General features: G+C 38.5%; 1 protein-coding gene across 9 annotated transcripts; it reads right to left on the minus strand.

Moving 5' to 3' along the window:
* Positions 1-607: 607 nt before the first annotated feature.
* On the minus strand, positions 608-16,512 carry LOC142166963 (peptidyl-prolyl cis-trans isomerase FKBP16-1, chloroplastic-like). Of its 9 annotated transcripts, none has more exons than XR_012697486.1 (8): positions 16,368-16,512; positions 14,890-15,078; positions 14,744-14,778; positions 13,614-13,707; positions 13,437-13,497; positions 1,239-1,284; positions 1,018-1,124; positions 608-869 (listed from the first exon to the last, which is right to left on the minus strand). XR_012697486.1 is itself a non-coding variant. In XM_075227034.1 (8 exons), exons 1-8 carry the CDS (start codon positions 16,430-16,432, stop codon positions 792-794), a joined length of 639 nt encoding a protein of 212 aa, XP_075083135.1. In that variant the 5' UTR covers positions 16,433-16,512; the 3' UTR covers positions 608-791. The 9 variants fall into 9 exon arrangements, 3 of the variants coding, with proteins under 3 accessions (XP_075083135.1, XP_075083136.1, XP_075083137.1); XR_012697485.1 differs by having other exon boundaries at positions 1,018-1,133; XR_012697483.1 differs by having other exon boundaries at positions 1,018-1,088; positions 1,216-1,284.
* Between the last annotated feature and the right edge of the window lie 1,697 nt (positions 16,513-18,209).

Consider the following 18,209-nt stretch of genomic DNA (forward strand, 5'->3'; position numbering starts at 1 on the left):
CTCTTTCTAAATAGAAAAAAAAATTATTTATAAGACAATATAGACTTTCTCAAAAAGCCTTCGCCCTCCTATTCAACGAGGCTGTTAGAGAACCATTTTCCTTCCTTAACTTCTTTTCAGTGAGTAACAACATGAGATATCAGGTTAAAATTTAACTATAATACTCTGTCTGAGTCCATTTGGCCGTTCAATAAATTAGTTAAAATGTATAGAGTCATGCCTCTTTATAACAACATGCCTATATAACAACAATTCACTATAAAAGTCAAGCTTTTTTCGGAACCAATTTTCATGTTATGTTATAATATATATTCTCTATAACAACACTTCACTATAACATACAAAAATAATTGGAACAAACGAAGTTGTTAATAGAGAAGTTTGACTGTATAAACTGATTTTGATATTATTGCATCTAACAAAAAGATGGTCATTCATTCACTGAAAAGAAGTCAAGGAAGATGTTATTGCATCTAAAAAAAGAGGGTCACTCACTCATTTGCATCTGCTGAATGTGTTATACTCTCACATAAATAAACTCGTATGTGAAATTACTACTAATGGTACTAAACAATATGTACTAGTCATTACAGTAACCAAGTAGAAATTGTGTCTAAAGAATAAGTTCCCTTAAACTAGAAATAAAAACAATATAACCAGTTTTGGAACATCCTGCAGCAGACAGTTTTAGCATATCTTGGCAAAAATTCAGTACATTGTTCAAGAGATCAAAGTAATGGAAGTTAATAAACTTACATAGTATAGTTAAGCACCAACAATAAGTATGATACTCATAAAACTTTCAACAGCTGCACTTCAAAAATTAGAGGCTCCTTCACATGAGACATAAGGCTACGCCTTGGTCCAAACTGCAACACGACAAATATGCGTTTGATGAACCAATAACATCAACTATAAAGCAGAAAAGGAACATATAATCATAGATTAAGATAGTTGGAGAGTGTAGGATAAGGGTACCAAAGGATGTTAAATGAATAAATTTCTGAGAACACATACGTCTTCAGGTACTGGTTTTAAGTTTTCATTGATGTATCCTAGCGAAGGCGGGATCAACGCTCTTCTTTTTCCTTGCAGTACAGGCCTTACAGCTCAAACAAATAGAACTGTATATTCTGAAAAATGGCAAATAAGTTTTCCTGGAGATCCTGTCATTTACTAAAGTTTGAATATATTTTGCAAACAAAAAGTGAATACTTTTTTAAAGGAGCAGGCACAACCTCCAGGCTTCATTCCAATCAAGACTTCCTTCAGACCTTCAATTATCTGCAGATTCACAGAGACTTGTAAGAAAAACAAGAATGCAGTTAATTATCAACTACCCCCTGTCACACCTCCTTTTTCCCCAGGGATAGGGGAGTTTTTCCAATTAAATTGACATTATTTATTTAATCAGAGTCGCCACTTGGAATAATTATTATGGTGTCCCAAGTCACCGGTTTATTTTCAAATCCCAAATCGAGGAAAAATGACTCTATTTATGGTCCGCGAACACAGAAGACCGTGTAAGAAATTCTATTAACCCGGGAGAAGGTGTGAGGCACTCCCGAGTTCCGTGGTTTTAGCACAGTCGCTCAACAATTAATACCTGACTTAATTATTACATGTTTTAGAACCTTTTATGCATTGCCGCTTTTAATGATTTTTAAACAATTATGGAGTTGAAAGTTGTTATTTTTGTACACATCGCAAATCACGCCATGTGAAACGTACCCGTAATTCACAACATGTTTATATTATTATTTGAAGTTGGGGTCAAGTCGCGTGAAACGTGCACTTGAGTTGGGATTTACGTATCATGACTATGCCACGTGAACCGTACCCATAGTCACGATGATTTATTTAAACGTGCCTAAAGCAAACTACGAATGGTTATAGGTTGATGATTTCCTAAGATTTGAGGCCACGAATTATGGATAAGATTAGGAAGAAGTAGGGATTGGATTACTAAATCGGTCATAAGATTGGGCGTGTTACATCTTAGTAAGTTGTTAATGCTTTACCTTTATCTAAAAGTGCCAATTGAAAACAGTGCCTTGAGCTAAATCTTTTGCTAATATCATAGCCAATTACCTTGATTCCAAACTTTAAAGCAACATACTAAAGCTGACGGTCCAACCAAAGTATAAGTCATGCCTTAACTGATTCACAGAAGAGAAATTACGAGATTAGCTAAATCATATTCAACCTAATCACACAACTACGAGAAAGTAAAGTGGATATCAATTCAGAATTAAGCCTAAGAAATCAATGATTTTCCTAACTCTTGTGATCATGTCCTATTACAATAATAACCACGATCTACAACTACAAGGATTACCAATTTATATTCCAACTTCACTTACATCTCACTCCAACATGAACCCTTTTTTAAAAAAAATCAAAACACTGATTTTTCATGTAACACTACAGATCTGGTGATTAAATAGCTAAATCAACAAACTATCAGTTTCAACATTAGATAAACAATCAGAATCAAGCATGACTTCATATTAGGCCAAATCTGAAAAAATACAAGTATAGGGAAGACATACCTAATGGTGTAAGGATTAAATCTAGAAGAAAAGGGGGGCCAAATAAAGGCAAAAAATCCAGCGGGTAAGAGTTCAGCAACCAGATTCTAAAGCAAGCACCAGAATCGAGCAAGTGATTTGAGGTAACATCACTTCTCTTAAACCTAGAATATGTAGAATAATCAACAACAGTGAATTAACTTTAAAAATCTCCTTTGGATCCCAGCTTTCTCTATTTTTGAAACCTTTTTTGTTGTTTTCAGCTCTCAAAATCTTCCAGAACTTTGATTTTTTTTTGTTGCTAAGTGCTTTTTGTGTGTGTTCATGAATGAGTGTGTCTGTGGGGCGAATTCTGATGAACCTCTATAGCCGTCTCTCTATCTCTATTGCGTGTGTGCTGGTGAGCGCAGATGAATGAGAGTCAATGAATATTCTGTCTCCCTCCGCGTGAATGTGATCTCTTCCTGGAGGAGCTCTAGATCGGCCATCACCTGGCGAGCGAAGGACATCACGGAAGCAAAAAACATAGATCTGGTCATATCCTCATATTCATGGTATTTCATTGCAACGTAATCGGCTATTTCTTTGATTCTCATTCTAATGACACCATTTTCTTAGAGCAAGCGTCCAATTTGCTGTGCACGGGCTTCCAACACTTGCGTGGCTATGTTGTTTTGGTCTTGCAACTTCTGCACGCTATCTTCTAATTGGTAAATCAGTGCATAACAATGTTCTCTTTGTGTTTTGAAGTCCTTTGTCTGCTGAACTATTTCATTTTCGAGGTTGGCCAGCTTTTCCCTTAAAATCGTGACTTCTCTATCATATCTTTGCTTTAACTGGTGGGCTGACCTTGCCTGTTCTTCTGCACTTTTTGCCAAGTCTTCCTCGGCCTTTGTCAGATCAACCGCATAATCATGCACTTTTCGCCTTAGGTTGCTTATGATCCTTTCATCTATTTCACTTCTTACCGGCGTTTCGGCGGCTATTTTCATTTTTCGGATCTGAGTTCGGAGGGCTTCGTTTTCCCGGGTTAACCTCTTCTTTTCTCTTTCATCCTCAGCAGCTTGCAACCCACTATCAAACTTGATGGTTCTTACTTGATCCTCTAGTTTGCTTATGGTGGTTCGATACATCTTTTTCTTTGGCCAACCAAGCCCACTGTTCTTGTGCTTCGTCCGTAAATTGTTGGACATAGGGCCCTTTGGCAGGCTGTTGTGGCTCTTGATCAACCCGGGCTCTCTTGCCATACCATGCAGTGTAATTAGACTCTACCTCACCAGAGGATAGATCCCGCATCTGAGTTGGTGTCTCCAAAAACCTACATTGGTTCCAAACCTGGCGAACCCTTTCTTCCGGGAATGCAGCCCTTGGGCATAACTCAATAACATGTGCACTCAGATCTTCATCGTGAGGGACTGTTTGATACCTACCCAATTGGCGTAGGACCCGATGCAGAGCATATGACCGAATACTCCGAAGACCCATCAATAAGAGAAAGCACACTTCGGCAGACATATAGATAACCTCGCTAACCGGAAGCCAACTGAAAGTCCACTCAATTTGCTTTGCGGTCAAAGAACCCAGATATGTGAACCATGCTTCAGTACCCTCCGACAAATCATAGCCATTTACCCTGTTTCCGTACTCTTCAATGCAATTGAGTCCGGTAAATCCGTAGTTCATGTACCTCGGGCGACGACAGAGATGTTCCACCAGCCACATTTGCAAAAACAAGTTACAACCCTCAAAGAACCTTGCACCAGCTCGACAGGCGCTTAAAGCTCGATAGATTTTTGCGAGAATCATTGGTATAAGAATACCATTGGCCTTCTTGACCATAAAATCAACCATTCCTGCCAGTCCCAATTCTATGTGTCTGTCAATCCTCAGGCATATCGGAGTGCCTAAGAATGCGACTACGAAAGCTAAACTCTTGTGCGCTTCCCACTTGTTTTTCTTTCCCTGGTGACTCAAACCAGTGTCTGGAGCCTCAAATCCGTGGGAATCCCCATACCAGCTATACAAGAAGTGGAATGTACAAACACTTTCGGCCAAATTCTCATTTATAACCTGCCAGTTAATACTCAGAAGGTCAAAAAACTTATGAGGGGTCACAGTTCTGGGTGCTAGGTGCTACTGGATATTGGTGCCTGAGATTCCCGTCAAACCAGTGTATCCTGCCATCTCTTATAGCGTAGGGGTCAATTCAAAGTCGGAGAAGTGGAAAACATTATTTGTTGGGTCCTAAAATGGTATCAGGGCCTCAATTAGATCAACCCTGGGCTTAATCTTCAAAAGACCGGTGAGCCCACCTAAAGCTTTAGTCACGGAACACTTGCTCACCTCCCCCAGGTCATTCCACCATATGTGGAGTCTTAGCGGAATCTCATCTACGACCCGAAAAGGTACGTTCTCAACGGTGCTCGTTCTGCACACAAATTGAGGACAAAGATCAAAACCGACACATTTTCCAAAAACACAAAGTGGCTAATTTTGAAAATTCAAATCAGTAACAAAACAGGGGTTGTTTTTGCAAATACGACCCTTCAACACTTGAGGAAAGTTTTTTGGGTTGTTTCTGCCAACTGAGGTTGGTTATAGGAGAAAGGACTGACTTGGGTTTATATTGCGGCTATTCTTGTGAAGACAGCCTTGCGGCGCCTCAGAAGAATGTTTTAAGGTTGTTTTGACAAGAACGGCTCCGGGTGATGATCATGTTTCAAAAGGTTCTTATTTTGGTGAGTTTCGCAAAAAATGAGGTCGTACCTGATAGGGGTTGCCTACGTATCTCACATCTGGTGAGAATCAGACCCGCGTAGTTCGGTAAGAAAAGCATGACCTCTTTTGAAAATATTTGGCGTATTTTGAAATGACTCCTACGCTGGAGGAGATAGCAGGGTACGCTGGTTTTGACGGGAATCTCAGGCACAGATCTTCTGAGTATAAATGAGAATTTGGCCGAAGGATTTTGTACATTCCACTTCTTATATAGTTGTTGTGGGGATCCCCACAGATTTGAGACACCAGGCACTGGTTTGAGTCACCAGGGAAAGAAAAACAAGTGGGAAGCGCGCAGGAATTTAGCTTTCGTAGTCGCATTCTTAGGCACTCTGATATGCCCGAAGAGTAACGGACACATAGAATTGGGACTAGCAGGAATGACTGAATTGGGACTCTTATACCGATGATTCTCGCGGAAATCTATCGAGCTTTAAGCGCCTGTCGAGCTGGTGCAAGATTCTTTGAGGGTTGTAACTTGTTTTTGCAAATGTGGCTAGTGGAACATCTCTGTCGTCGCCTAGGTACATGAACTACGGATTTACCGAACTCAATTGCATTGAAGAGTACGGAAACAAGGTAAATGGCTATGAGTTGTCGGAGGGTACTGAAGCATGGTTCACATATCTGGGTTCTTTGACCGCAAAGCAAATTGAGTGGACTTTCAGTTGGCTTCCGGTTAGCGAGGTTATTTACATGTCCGCCGAAGTGTGCTTTCTCTTATTGATGGGTTTTCGGAGTATTCAGCCATATGCTCCGCATCGGGTCCTACGCCAATTGGGAAGGTATCAAACAGTCCCTCACGATGAAGATCTGAGTGTACAGGTTATTGAGCTATGCCCAAGGGCTGCATTCCCGGAAGAAAGGGTTCGCCAGGTTTGGAACCAATGTAGGGTTATGGAGCCACCAACTCAGGTGCGGGATCTATCCTCTGGTGAGGTAGAGTCTAATTACACTGCATGGTATGGCAAGAAAGCCCGGGTTGATCAAGAGCCAGAACAGCCTGCCAAAGGGCCCCATGTCCAACAATTCACGGACGAAGCACAAGAACAGTGGGCTTGGTTGGCCAAAGAAAAAGAAGTATCGAACCACCATAAGCAAACTAGAGGATCAAGTAAGAACCATCAAGTTTGATAGTGGGTTGCAAGCTGTAACGACCCGACTTGTCGTTTTAAGAATTTACGCCCCGTTATGTGATTTAAGTATCGAGCAGCTTCTCAATATGTATTATGACCCGCGGGGTGTGATCGAGTTTGATTTACTAAATATTCGGAATTAAATTAAAAGAACAATCCTGAATTTGAAGCTTAAATGGAATGAGTTGACCGAAGAGTTGACTTTTGAGCAAACGACTCCGGAATGGAATTTCGAGGATGGCAATAGTTCCGTATGGTGATTTGGGACTTAGGAGCGTGTCCGAAAAATTATTTGGAGGTCCGTAGTGGAATTAAGCTTGAAATGCCGAAAGTTGATTTTTTGGGAAGTTTGACCGGAGAGTTGACTTTTGAGCAAACGATCCCGGAATAGAATTTCGAGGATGGCAATAGCTTCGTATGATGATTTCGGACTTAGGCGTATGTTCGGATTTGGATTTGGAAGTCTGTAGGACAATTCGACACATTTTGGCCAAAGTTGAAAAATATAAGATTATGGAAAAGTCCGACCGAACGGTGAATTTTTGATAACGAGGTCGGATTTTGATTCCGGAAATGGGAATAGCTCCATTAAGTCAATTATGACTTGTGTGCAAAATTTGAAGTCATTATGGATTGATTTGATACGTTTTGGCGCAAAATATAGAAGTTGGGAGATTTGAAAACTTATAATTCGATTCGTTGCGCGATTCGGAATTTCGACGTTGTTTGACGTGGTTTGAAGCCTCGACTAAGTTCTTATTGTATTTTTGGACATGTTGGTATATTTGGTTAAAGTACCGAGGGCCTCTGGTGAATTTCGGAAGGTTAACGGAGTTGATTTTTGGATGAGATAGCTGCTGGAAATTGCTGTTGTTTCTGGGCAGCAGCTGTTTGTTTCGCTTCTGCGGATGTTAGATCGCAGAAGCGACCTTGCAGAAGCGAGATGAAGCTCGCAGAAGCGAAATCTGGGCAGGCTGGACGTTGGTCGCAGAAGCGAGGGTCTGGGCGCACCTGCGACAGCGCAGGAGCGGAAACAAGCACGCAGAAGCGGAAGAAGGCAGCTGGGCATGTCTTCGCAGAAGCGATCGTTTTGTCGCAGAAGCGACATCGCAGATGCGCATTTTCTTCCGCAGATGCGAGCTCCTGTTGGGCAGTGGACATTGGGACTTCGCAGATGCGCATTTTGGCTCGCAAAAGCGAGTCCGCAGATGCGCAAATCTACAGAAGCGGAACTGGGCAGAAACATAAAGGACCAAAAATGGTCATTTCGCCATTTTCGATTGGATTTTTGGAGCTCGGTTTTGGGGCGATTTTGGAGGAGTTCTTCACGACTTCAACCTGGGTAAGTATCGTATATCCAAAAGTAATTATATTTCATAAATTCATGGTTATATTCATCATTTAATTCGGATTTAAATGGAAGAAATCAAGATTTTTATAAAATCTTCAAAAAACGAAAATTTAAGATTTGGAGGTCGAGTTGTTATTGAAATTCGATAAAATTGGTATGGTTGAACTCGTATCGGAATGGGTATTCGGATTTCATGAAAATTATGTTAGGTTCCAAGGGGCAGGCCCCACATTGACTTTTTGGAATAAATTTTTAAGTCGACGTATTATTATTTGGAATTGTTTCCGACGAATTTTAATGGAGTTATACAATTAATTTGGATAGATTTGAGCTGTCCGGAGGTCAATTCAAGCAAGAAGGCTTTTTGGAATATCGGCCTAACTTCAAAAAGGTAAGTGTCTTGCTTAACCTCGAGTGGGGGAATTACCCCTTAGGCATTGAGTCTTATGTGCCAATTGTGAAATGTGAAAAGCCGTGTACGCGAGGTGACGAGTACGTACTCGGGATTATATGCAAAATTCATTGAATTAAAGTCTTAGGTATTATTGTGTAGTAAATTAGGAAATTGTGAAAAATTATTAAATTATCTGTTTGCCATGCCTAAATCCTTATTGTTGAATTTGTTTTTATATGATAATTTGATGTGATTGTTACTTGAAATATTTATGAAATTTCGTGAGTATTGTTGGTTTAATATTTCTTGAGAACTTATTTCCAATATGAATTTTCCTCTGCAAATAATTAATTAAATGAGCTTAAGAATAGGTGTTAATATAATTATTGAAAATTTGAATTTAATGAAGACTTTGATTTATGTTGAGTAATTTCTATCTCTGTTAATTGTTTTTGGGTGTTATATATATTGTGTGGAGCCTTGGGCTATTTGTTGTGAAATTAATTGATTTTGTTATATCTTTGGAATTTGGTTGTGGCCATTGGGCCAATTGTGATATAAATTGATTTTATTATGTTGCTGTGATAATTTCCCGTGTAAATTGTTGTGTTGTGCGAGTTGTTATTTTGGGGAGATGAGGGTGGCATTTCACCGTTGATATTATGTGGGTATAAGGGTGGCATTTCACTGTTGTGTTTGTTGGAATATTGTCTGGGCGAAGCGATAAGGGTGGCTATAGGAGCGATAAGGGTGGCAATAAGAGCGATAAAAGTGGCTATTGGTATTGTTTGGGCGGAGAGATAATGGTGGCTATATGAGTGATAAGGGTGGCTATTGTCAGGGATGATATTTGATGATGCGGGGTTGTGGTGTTGATGATTTTCATGTGATGTGATTTTCTTGTGTTTATTTTTATACCTTGTGCAATTTGTCTTGTTGTTGGTAAATTGATAACAATCTGATTTATGTTGAAATTGAGAGCTTGTGGCTATTGCCAGGCGGATTATAAAATGAAATATGGGCACGAGGTATCATGTGTAAATAATGAGGATATTTGGCACGTGAATTGTCTGTGTAGTTGTGATATGAAATGTGGGCACGAGGTGCTGTGATGAAATGATAATGATATTTGGCACGTGAATTGTCCGTGCAGTTGTGATATAAAATGAGGGCACGAGGTGCCGGGGAAATATGATGATTTAATTATGGGCACGAGGTGCCGTGGAAATATGAAAATGGGCTGAGACCCGTGTTTACGAAAAATATGAAAATGGGCTGAGACCCATATTTTTATGATTATGAAATGAGGTGTCACATGGTGACTTTTTAATTGAAAGAATTATATTCAAAATATTTATTTGGAAGGATTTTTATTCAAAAAGAATTATATGAAAGAATTGTATTTGAAAGATATTTATTTGAGGAAATTATATTTGAAAAGATTTATTGAAAGAATTATATTTGAAAATAATTATTTGAGAAAACTACATTTGAAAGAGAGTTATTTGGAAGAATTATATGTGAAGGATATTTATTTGAAAAACTTGAATTAATTAGGCGTATATGTATTTATTAATTGTTGAGGGATATTTATGGTATTCTTGTTGTCTTGCTGCGCATACCACTAGTTGTTTTATCCTGCCCTTATTGCTATCTGTTTCCTAGTATTTTGTATATTATATTGCACAGGTTATTAGACTAGTGAGTGTCTTGACTGCACCTCGTCTCTACTCCATTGAGGTTAGTCTTGATACTTACTGGGTACCGACCGTGGTGTACTCATACTACACTTCTGCACATTTTTTTGCAGAGCCAGGTATTGGAGATATCGGACTCGAGCAGAGTTAAAGCGGGATCGTAAGGATTCAAGGTAGAGCTGCTTGGCCGTCGCAGTCCCTTGGAGTCTTTTCATTTCATTGTACTGTTAATTTGTGATCGAACAGTATTGTATATTCGGTCCTCGTGATCATTCCATGTATTCAGTTAGAGTTCGTGACTCAGTACTACCAGTCTTGGGAAGTTGTATATTGTAATTATTTCCGCTGTTAGTTTTAAAAAAATAAAAAAAATGGCTTCAAAATGTAATTGAAATTGGCTTACCTAGTCTTAGAGACTAGGTGCCATCACGACGCCTGTGGTGGGATTTTGGGTCGTGACACAAGTTGCTGAGGATGAAGGAGAAAAGAAGAGGTTAGCCCGGGAAAACGAAGCCCTCCGAACTCAGATCCGAAAAATAAAAATAGCCGCCGAAACGCCGGTAAGAAGTGAAATAGATGAAAGGATCATAAGCAACCTAAGGCGAAAAGTGCATGATTATGCGGTTGATCTGACAAAGGTCGAGGAAGACTTGGCAAAAGCTCGAGCAAAGTTGGCAAACCGTGCAGAAGAACAAGCAAGGTTAGCCCACCAGTTAAAGCAAAGATATGATAGAGAAGTCACGATTAAAGGGAAAAGTTGTCCAACCTCGAAAATGAAATGGTTCAGCAGACAAAGGACTTCAAAACACAAAGAGAACATTGTTATGCACTGATTTACCAATTAGAAGAGAGCGTGCAGAAGTTGCAAGACCAAAACAACATAGCCACGCAAGTGTTAGAAGCCCGTGCACAGCAAATTGGACGCTTGCTCCAAGAAAATGGTGTCATTAGAATGAGAATCAAAGAATTAGCCGATTACGCTGCAATGAAATGCCATGAATGTGAGGATATGACCAGATCTATGTTTTTTGCTTCCGTGATGTCCTTCGCTCGCCAGGTGATGGCCGATCTAGAGCTCCTCCAGGAAGAGATCACACTCACGCGGAGGGAGACAGAATATTCATTGACTCTCATTCCTCTGCGCTCACCAGCACACACGCAATAGAGATAGAGAGACGGCTATAGAGGTTCATCAGAATTCGCCCCACAAACACACTCATTTCATTCCCTAAGACACTCATTCACGAACACACACAAAGCACTTAGCAACAAAAAAAAATCAAAGTTCTGGAAGATTTTTAGAGCTAAAAACAACAAAAAAGGTTTCAAAAATAGAGAAAGCTGGGATCCAAAGGAGATTTTTAAAGCTAATTCACTGTTGTTGATTATTCTGCATATTCTGGGTTTAAGAGAAGTGATGTAACTTCAAATCACTTGCTCGATTCTGGTGCTTGCTTTTGAATCTGGTTGTTGAACTCCTACCCGCTGGTTTCTTTGCCTTTATTTGGCCCCCCTTTGCTTCTAGATTTAATCCGTACACCATTAGGTATGTCTTCCCTATACTTGTATTTTTTCAGATTTTGCCTAATATGAAGTCATGCTTGATTCTGATTGTTTATCTAATGTTGAAATTGATAGTTTGTTGTTTTAGCTATTTAATCACCAGATCTGTAGTGTTACATGAAAAATCAGTGTTTTGATTTTTTTTTTTAAAAGGGTTCATGTTGGAGTGAGATGTAAGTGAAGCTGGAATGTAAATTGGTAATCCTTGTAGCTGTAGATCGTGGTTATTATTGTAATAGGACATGATCACAAGAGTAAGGAAAATCATTGATTTCGTAGGCTTAATTCTGAATTGATATCCACTTTACTTTCTCGTAGTTGTGTGATTAGGTTGAATATGATTTAGTTAATCTCGTAATTTCTCTTTTGTGAATCAGTTAAGGCATGACTTATACTTTGGTTGGACCGTCAGCTTTAGTATGTTGCTTTAAAGTTTGGAATCAAGGTAATTGGCCATGATATTAGCAAAAGATTTAGTTCAAGGCACTGTTTTCAATTGGCACTTTTAGATAACCGTAAAGGTAAAGCATTAATAACTTACTAAGATGTAACACGCTCAATCTTATGACCGATTTAGTAATCCAATCCCTACTTCTTCCTAATCTTATCCATAATTCGTGGCCTCAAAGTAATCTCAAATCTTAGGAAATCATCAACCTATAAACATTCGTAGTTTGCTTTAGGCACGTTTAAATAAATCATCGTGACTATGGGTACGGTTCCCGTGGCATAGTCATGATACGTAAATCCCAACTCAAGTGCGCGTTTCACGCGACTTGACCCCAACTTCAAATAATAATAATATAAACATGTTGTGAATCACGGGTAGGTTTCACGTGGCGTGATTTGCGATGTGTACAAAAATAACAAGTGCGCGATACCGCGACTTGTTTAAATCAACTCCATAATTGTTTAAAAATCATTAAAAGCAGTATAAAAGCGGCAATGCATAAAAGGTTCTAAAACATATAATAATTAAGTCAGGTATTAATTGTTGAGCGACTATGCTAAAACCACGGAACTCGGGAGTGCCTCACACCTTCTCCCGAATTAACAGAATTTCTTACACGGTCTTCTGTGTTCGCGGACCATAAATAGAGTTATTTTTCCTCGATTTGGGATTTGAAAATAAACCGGTGACTTGGGACACCATAATAATTATTCCAAGTGGCGATTCTGATTAAATAAATAATCTCATTTCGAATAACATCACTTTAATTGGAAAAACTCCCCTACTTCCCTATCCCTCGAGAAAAAGGAGGTGTGACAGCTCTGACAACGCTGCTAGGGATGTGAGTGGGGGACATGAGTGGGGAAAGTGGGAGGGTGAGTGGGGGAAGTGGGAAGTGAGTGGGGGTGTGGGAAGTTAGGTATTGGGAAGATGAGTGGGGAAAAATTCAAGCATGGTCAAAAATTAGGTGCTCACACCCCAACCCTCCCCAAACTAGACGCACAGAAAGAAAAGTTAGAAACGTTTGAGCACAATACATCTTTATTGTTACGAGGTGACGGCAGTATAAATTCTTTATCTGAAAGATTGAAATAATTTTGTCGCTCAGCAAGACAGCAGCTTGTCCTGGCAGCACAATACGTTACCTAAACAAAGGTTATTCTTCTCGTTACTAGTTTAGCTTATTACTAAGTTTCTCTGCGTTTCTTCTCTCCACTTTTTTTCTTGTGTATGTCCTTCGGCAATATGTACCAAGACTTTTCTAGCATGTCTTTAAGGAAGTGTAAGAAGATAGGAACAAAGATATTTTTGAACTCATTAAGAAACCTTGTTTACAAGTTACCTCGACCTATTTGATTAACGAAGTGGCACTATTGGACCACACATTTTGAAGGCACAAACGAGTTCATAAAAAAATAGATGCAATATAACTTCTTGACAGCTTCCAGCCATGCCACATAATGGAAATCAGAAGGTTGCTATCTGACCTTTAAGATGTTCTATTTTAAGCCCAAAGCTATAACAAAAACGGTAACCTGTGTATCATCCAAAGGAAGTATGACAGGGGCGCTTTCTCCGCTGAATTGGTCCACAGTACTACATTGAAGCAAAATGAAGAAGTTCAATGTCAATTCCACAGAATAAGAAAGTATGACATGGATTTACTGACGAACAAATATCTGGAGGAGCAGTACATAAACTGAAAACAGTACCTGTGGACAAAATATCCATTTGATCGTCGGCAGACATAATTAATTTCGACGCTATCTCCTTCATGAGCCTCTGGTCCTTCCCCTTCAACAACATCTTTAGAAGATGCAACAACTCATGTTAATACTCGGAAATAAAATAAGAATGACACCGAGGGCTTGATATGCCCCCTTCCCAGCATAATATGAATGACTTCTTCATTAAATGGAACTTAAAACTGTACGGAATGAGATCATTAAACAGTCATTTTTAAATGTAAGTCGCTTTTCCTCTTAACCTTATATATGGCTGTATGCACGCTCCAAGCGTTAAAACATATTTAACTGCAGCACGTCAAACATGGAAGCATGTTCAACTCAATTAGAACAGCTCGAGCTCCAAATGATTGAAAGAGTCCGGAAGAAAACTCAAGTGGACTTCCTGTAACATCAAACTTGACTTGTTTCTTCAATAAAGAAACACACGCTAGACTATTTTCTTCAACTTTCTCGCTGGGTCAAATTATACAATTTCTTATCCTGTATATATGCTGTATGCTTGATCCAAACGTTAAACATATGAAACTACAGCACGTCAAACATGGAAGCAAGTGATCATCTTCCATTCAACTATAGCAGCTCAAGCACTAAAATGCTTGAAAGAGCCGTGAGAAAACTCAACTGGAATCGTGAAAAATCAACCTTGACTTGTTTAATGAAACACACACTAGGCTATTTACTTCAGTTATTAACCAAGCCAAAAAACTCGTCTCGACTCATATAATGTTCACCAATATCTTGAACATGCATATACATTTTTATTCACCACACATAACTCCTTTAAGTCACTTTTGTTTTCAATTATTAATAATTATAGAGGGGACACTTGATAATGAAATCACACAGCACACTAAACCTTTGTTTCAATTTTACCACATGCAAGCCCCTAAATTAAGATTTCAGGTTTTGATGATATTGTCCCTAACAAGCCAAGCTAAGCTGGAGCTTGAGCTATACTATTCATTAAATAAGTCAAATAGCAATGAGAACAGCTACAGCCAGGGTTGTTATTAGCTCGAAGTATAGCTAATAAAAAATCTTAATTAGAAAACTGCTTGAAAATATTTGTTTTATAACCTTAAAAAGGGATGTACCTTGTATCCTCACTCCACTAGCAAGCTTTAGAGTCCTGAATGCTTCAAATCCAAATTAACAACACCATTAAAATAATGACAGCACTTATTCTAGGCCATATAGACAATTTAATTGTGGAGATTAAAGAAATGGAAACAACATTTACCGGATAACATCAGGTTCTTTCATCTCCTGAACTGGCGCAGATAAGACAGGACGAGTACTTATGAAAATAGGACTCAATCCAACAAGTTGCAGAACTGACCTTCTTAGCAACTTTTTGACATTTAGAGATGGCACCCTTTCATCTGAGCTTTTAGGTGCAGCAATCTTACAATGCTCAATGTCTTTAAAACTGTTAACATAAACAAGTTACAAATTACAAGTAGGATTAAGCAAATGAAACATCTAATTTTCTTCTTCTTTTCTTCTTTCTTTGTCTTCTTCTGTTTTTTTCTCTAACTACAAAAATTCCATTCATCCATAAATTGGACCATCTTGCATCAAGTTTGTAAAATCTAGGCTCTAACTATTCCGTGGTGGAGCCGTATGTATTGAATCTCCTTTATCCGAAAATTATATTGTGCTAGTGGTGCCAAAATGGTTAAAAGAAAACAGTTATCCACCCATATTATCCGGATAACCAATGGATAATTAATGGGTTTAACTATTACATTTATAAAGCCTCAAATTTGGGGTTCCTCAAGTTTGGGAGACTAGTTATTCTCCCAAAAATGATCATATTCAAGAAGTCATGGATAATATGGATACCGTTTTTTATCTGTATTAAATATGAGTCGGGTTGGATAATTTATCTGTTTTGCATTACCCGTTTTAGACCCGCGATATCCGACCGACCCGCCCGTTTGCCACCCGTACAATGTGCAACAGGATATTATAATTTTTTGTCTATATATAAATTTTGAATCCCCTTGAATTTTTTTTTACAAAAAGCTTCTAGTGGAGTTGCAAAAGTGGTTCAGAAATATTAGGGATATTGGTCCTTGTGATATATGGTTAAGCATATTCAATTAACTATAATGTGCACTTTTGATCCCTGTGCTTGTGAATTTTCATAGATTTAATAAATTATTAACTGTTAAACTATTTAATAACTAAAACAATAGTGTCTTCTGTCATATGACCGCCACAAACCAAAAGCGAATTCGTGCATATAGTACTTTTAACCACTACTCCTTCCCGATAATAAATGCGAATTTAATATAAATACATCATGAAACTAACGATTTCTGGTTAACAAACAACTAGATAAACTAAAAAGTATTTTGAAGCCGGGATTTCAATTTCTACGTGTTTTTAGAACAACGATTTTAAATGCTAATAAGTTGGTTCTAAATTTAATATTTATACATACAACAATAATAACCCAGTAAAAATAACACAAGTGGGGGTCTGGGTAGGGTAGAGCATAGTCACACGTTACCCCTGACCCGGAGGGGTAGAGAGTCAAAAATTTTCATGAATATTTATACATATTTAATGAAAAATTTAATACAAACACAGTGTTTGAGCAAAAACTAATGGGTTCAGCCCAACCCGTATTCGGGCTTCTAGCTCCACCCTTGTTCCGAAGGATACTAATTAAAGCAATCGAAGATGGAGATAAATAAGAATGCTCGTTACCATGGGCTTTGGGACGCCAAGAAACGTCTGAATTGGAGACTGGCTTGAAATTGAGGAGCTTCCATTGTCGATTGAAGGTTACCAATTGAGCAGCTAAGTGGTGGGGAACTTTTTTTTCGCACTAACAGATAAGAAAGAAACAAAAGGTGGTAGCATATAATGGCGTTTGGACCATTTAATTTAAAGACCAAAAAACCCTATTATTTTAATATTTTTATACTATGATGATTATTAGTAAATGGAGTAATATTTATGTGTGAAAGTTTAAATTAATTCAATGTTAGAAATCCTACAAATAGAAGGGCGAAGTGCACCAATAACCATTTTTAAGCCCGTTATTTAAAATATATTCATAACTTATAATGTATTTAAAGATTAGTCAATTCACTCAAACTTCAGGACTAAGTATTCTTAATTTGGAAATTGAGGACTTAGTGTCGTGAATTATTGAGCTATTAATTTAACATTTAGGACTAAGCATTTTTGAACTACTAATTTAAAATTCAGGGCATAAGATTCGAACTTCTGGACACAATTTTCGAACTTTAAGACACGATGTCCTGAAGTTTGAGCTTTAAAATTTAAACTCTAAGACGTTGTGTCCTGAAGTTTAAGTGAATTGGTTAATCTTTAAATACATTGTAAAATGTAGATATATTTTAAACAGCATGCTTAAAAGTGACTATATAGTGTCATTCCACAATAGAATCATTAAGTTGATTATGGATCCATATCTAATATCTAACTTGAAGACTCTTTAATTTCAAATTGCCATTTTGCTCCTAATGATATTAACTTATTGATTTGACATGGCTTGTGTAACGACCCGACTAGTCGTTTTGAGTTCTAGCGCGTCGTTCGGCAGTTTGAGGCCTTGAGTAGCTTAACTTCAGGTATTATGACTTGTATGTGTGGTCGGAATTGAATTTCGGTAAGTTCGGAGTTGATTCAGATGGAAAATTCTAAATTCAGAAGCTTTAAGTTGGAAGAGTTGACTCACGTTTAACTTTTGAGTAAATGACGTCGGAATCGGGATTTGAAGGTTCCAATAGGTTCGTATGATGATTTCGGACTTGGTCGTATGTTCGGGTTGAGTATCGGGTCGCCCGGGAGCATTTCGACGCTTATTATGGAAAGTTGTCATTTTGAAGGTTTTAGAATTTTCTAAGTTTGGTTTGAGGTGGACTTTGGTGTTATCGATGTCCATTTGGGGTTCCGAGTCTTGGAATAGGTTCGTATCGTGATTTATGACTTGTGCGTAAAGTTTGGTGTCATTCCGTAATGTTTAAGCATGAATCAGATGCGTTCGTCGAAGTTTGAAAGTTTAAAGAAAGATTTCGATCGTCAATTCATAGTTTTGATGTTGTTTGGTGTGATTTGATGCCCCGAGCAGGTTTGTGTCATGTATTGAGACTTGTTGGTGTGATTGGACGGGGTCTCAGGGGCCTCGGGTGTGTTTTGGAGGGTCTACGGGTCATTTTGCCATGTTGAGTTGTTCTTTTCTGACGTCTGGTACGCCCTACTTCGCGTTCGCAAGGAAAGGGCCGCGTTCGCAAAGAGAAAAATGGGAGAGAGGGGTCTATGAATCACGTTCGCGGAGGCACATTCGCGTTCGCGAAGAAGAAATCTCTGTTGTAGAGGGCTGACGTTGGAAGCTTATATCTTGCAATCTATAAGGAATTGGGAGATGATCCAAAAATAAAATTTTAGCCCTTGGTGTCTAGTTTTCAGAAAGTCAAACCATTTGTCATTTGGATTTTTGTACAAAAAAGTTATGACCATTATACTAGAGGCTATCTGGAGGAGTTGGACAACTTGCTCTTCGTGATCGCGATTGGTTTT

Source organism: Nicotiana tabacum, chromosome 12, assembly GCF_000715075.1.
Source record: "Nicotiana tabacum cultivar K326 chromosome 12, ASM71507v2, whole genome shotgun sequence".
Classification (NCBI taxonomy): domain Eukaryota; kingdom Viridiplantae; phylum Streptophyta; class Magnoliopsida; order Solanales; family Solanaceae; genus Nicotiana; species Nicotiana tabacum.

Coding starts and splice junctions, on each gene's coding strand:
- LOC142166963 (XM_075227034.1), bottom strand. CDS start 16,432: ATGGAAGCTCCTCAATTTCAAGCCAGTCTCCAATTCAGACGTTTCTTG. Junction 13,708..14,743: donor TAGTGGAGTGAGGATACAAG/GTACATCCCTTT, acceptor CATCTTCTAAAG/ATGTTGTTGAAGGGGAAGGA. Junction 1,285..13,436: donor TTCCTTTGGATGATACACAG/GTTACCGTTTTT, acceptor GTGAATCTGCAG/ATAATTGAAGGTCTGAAGGA.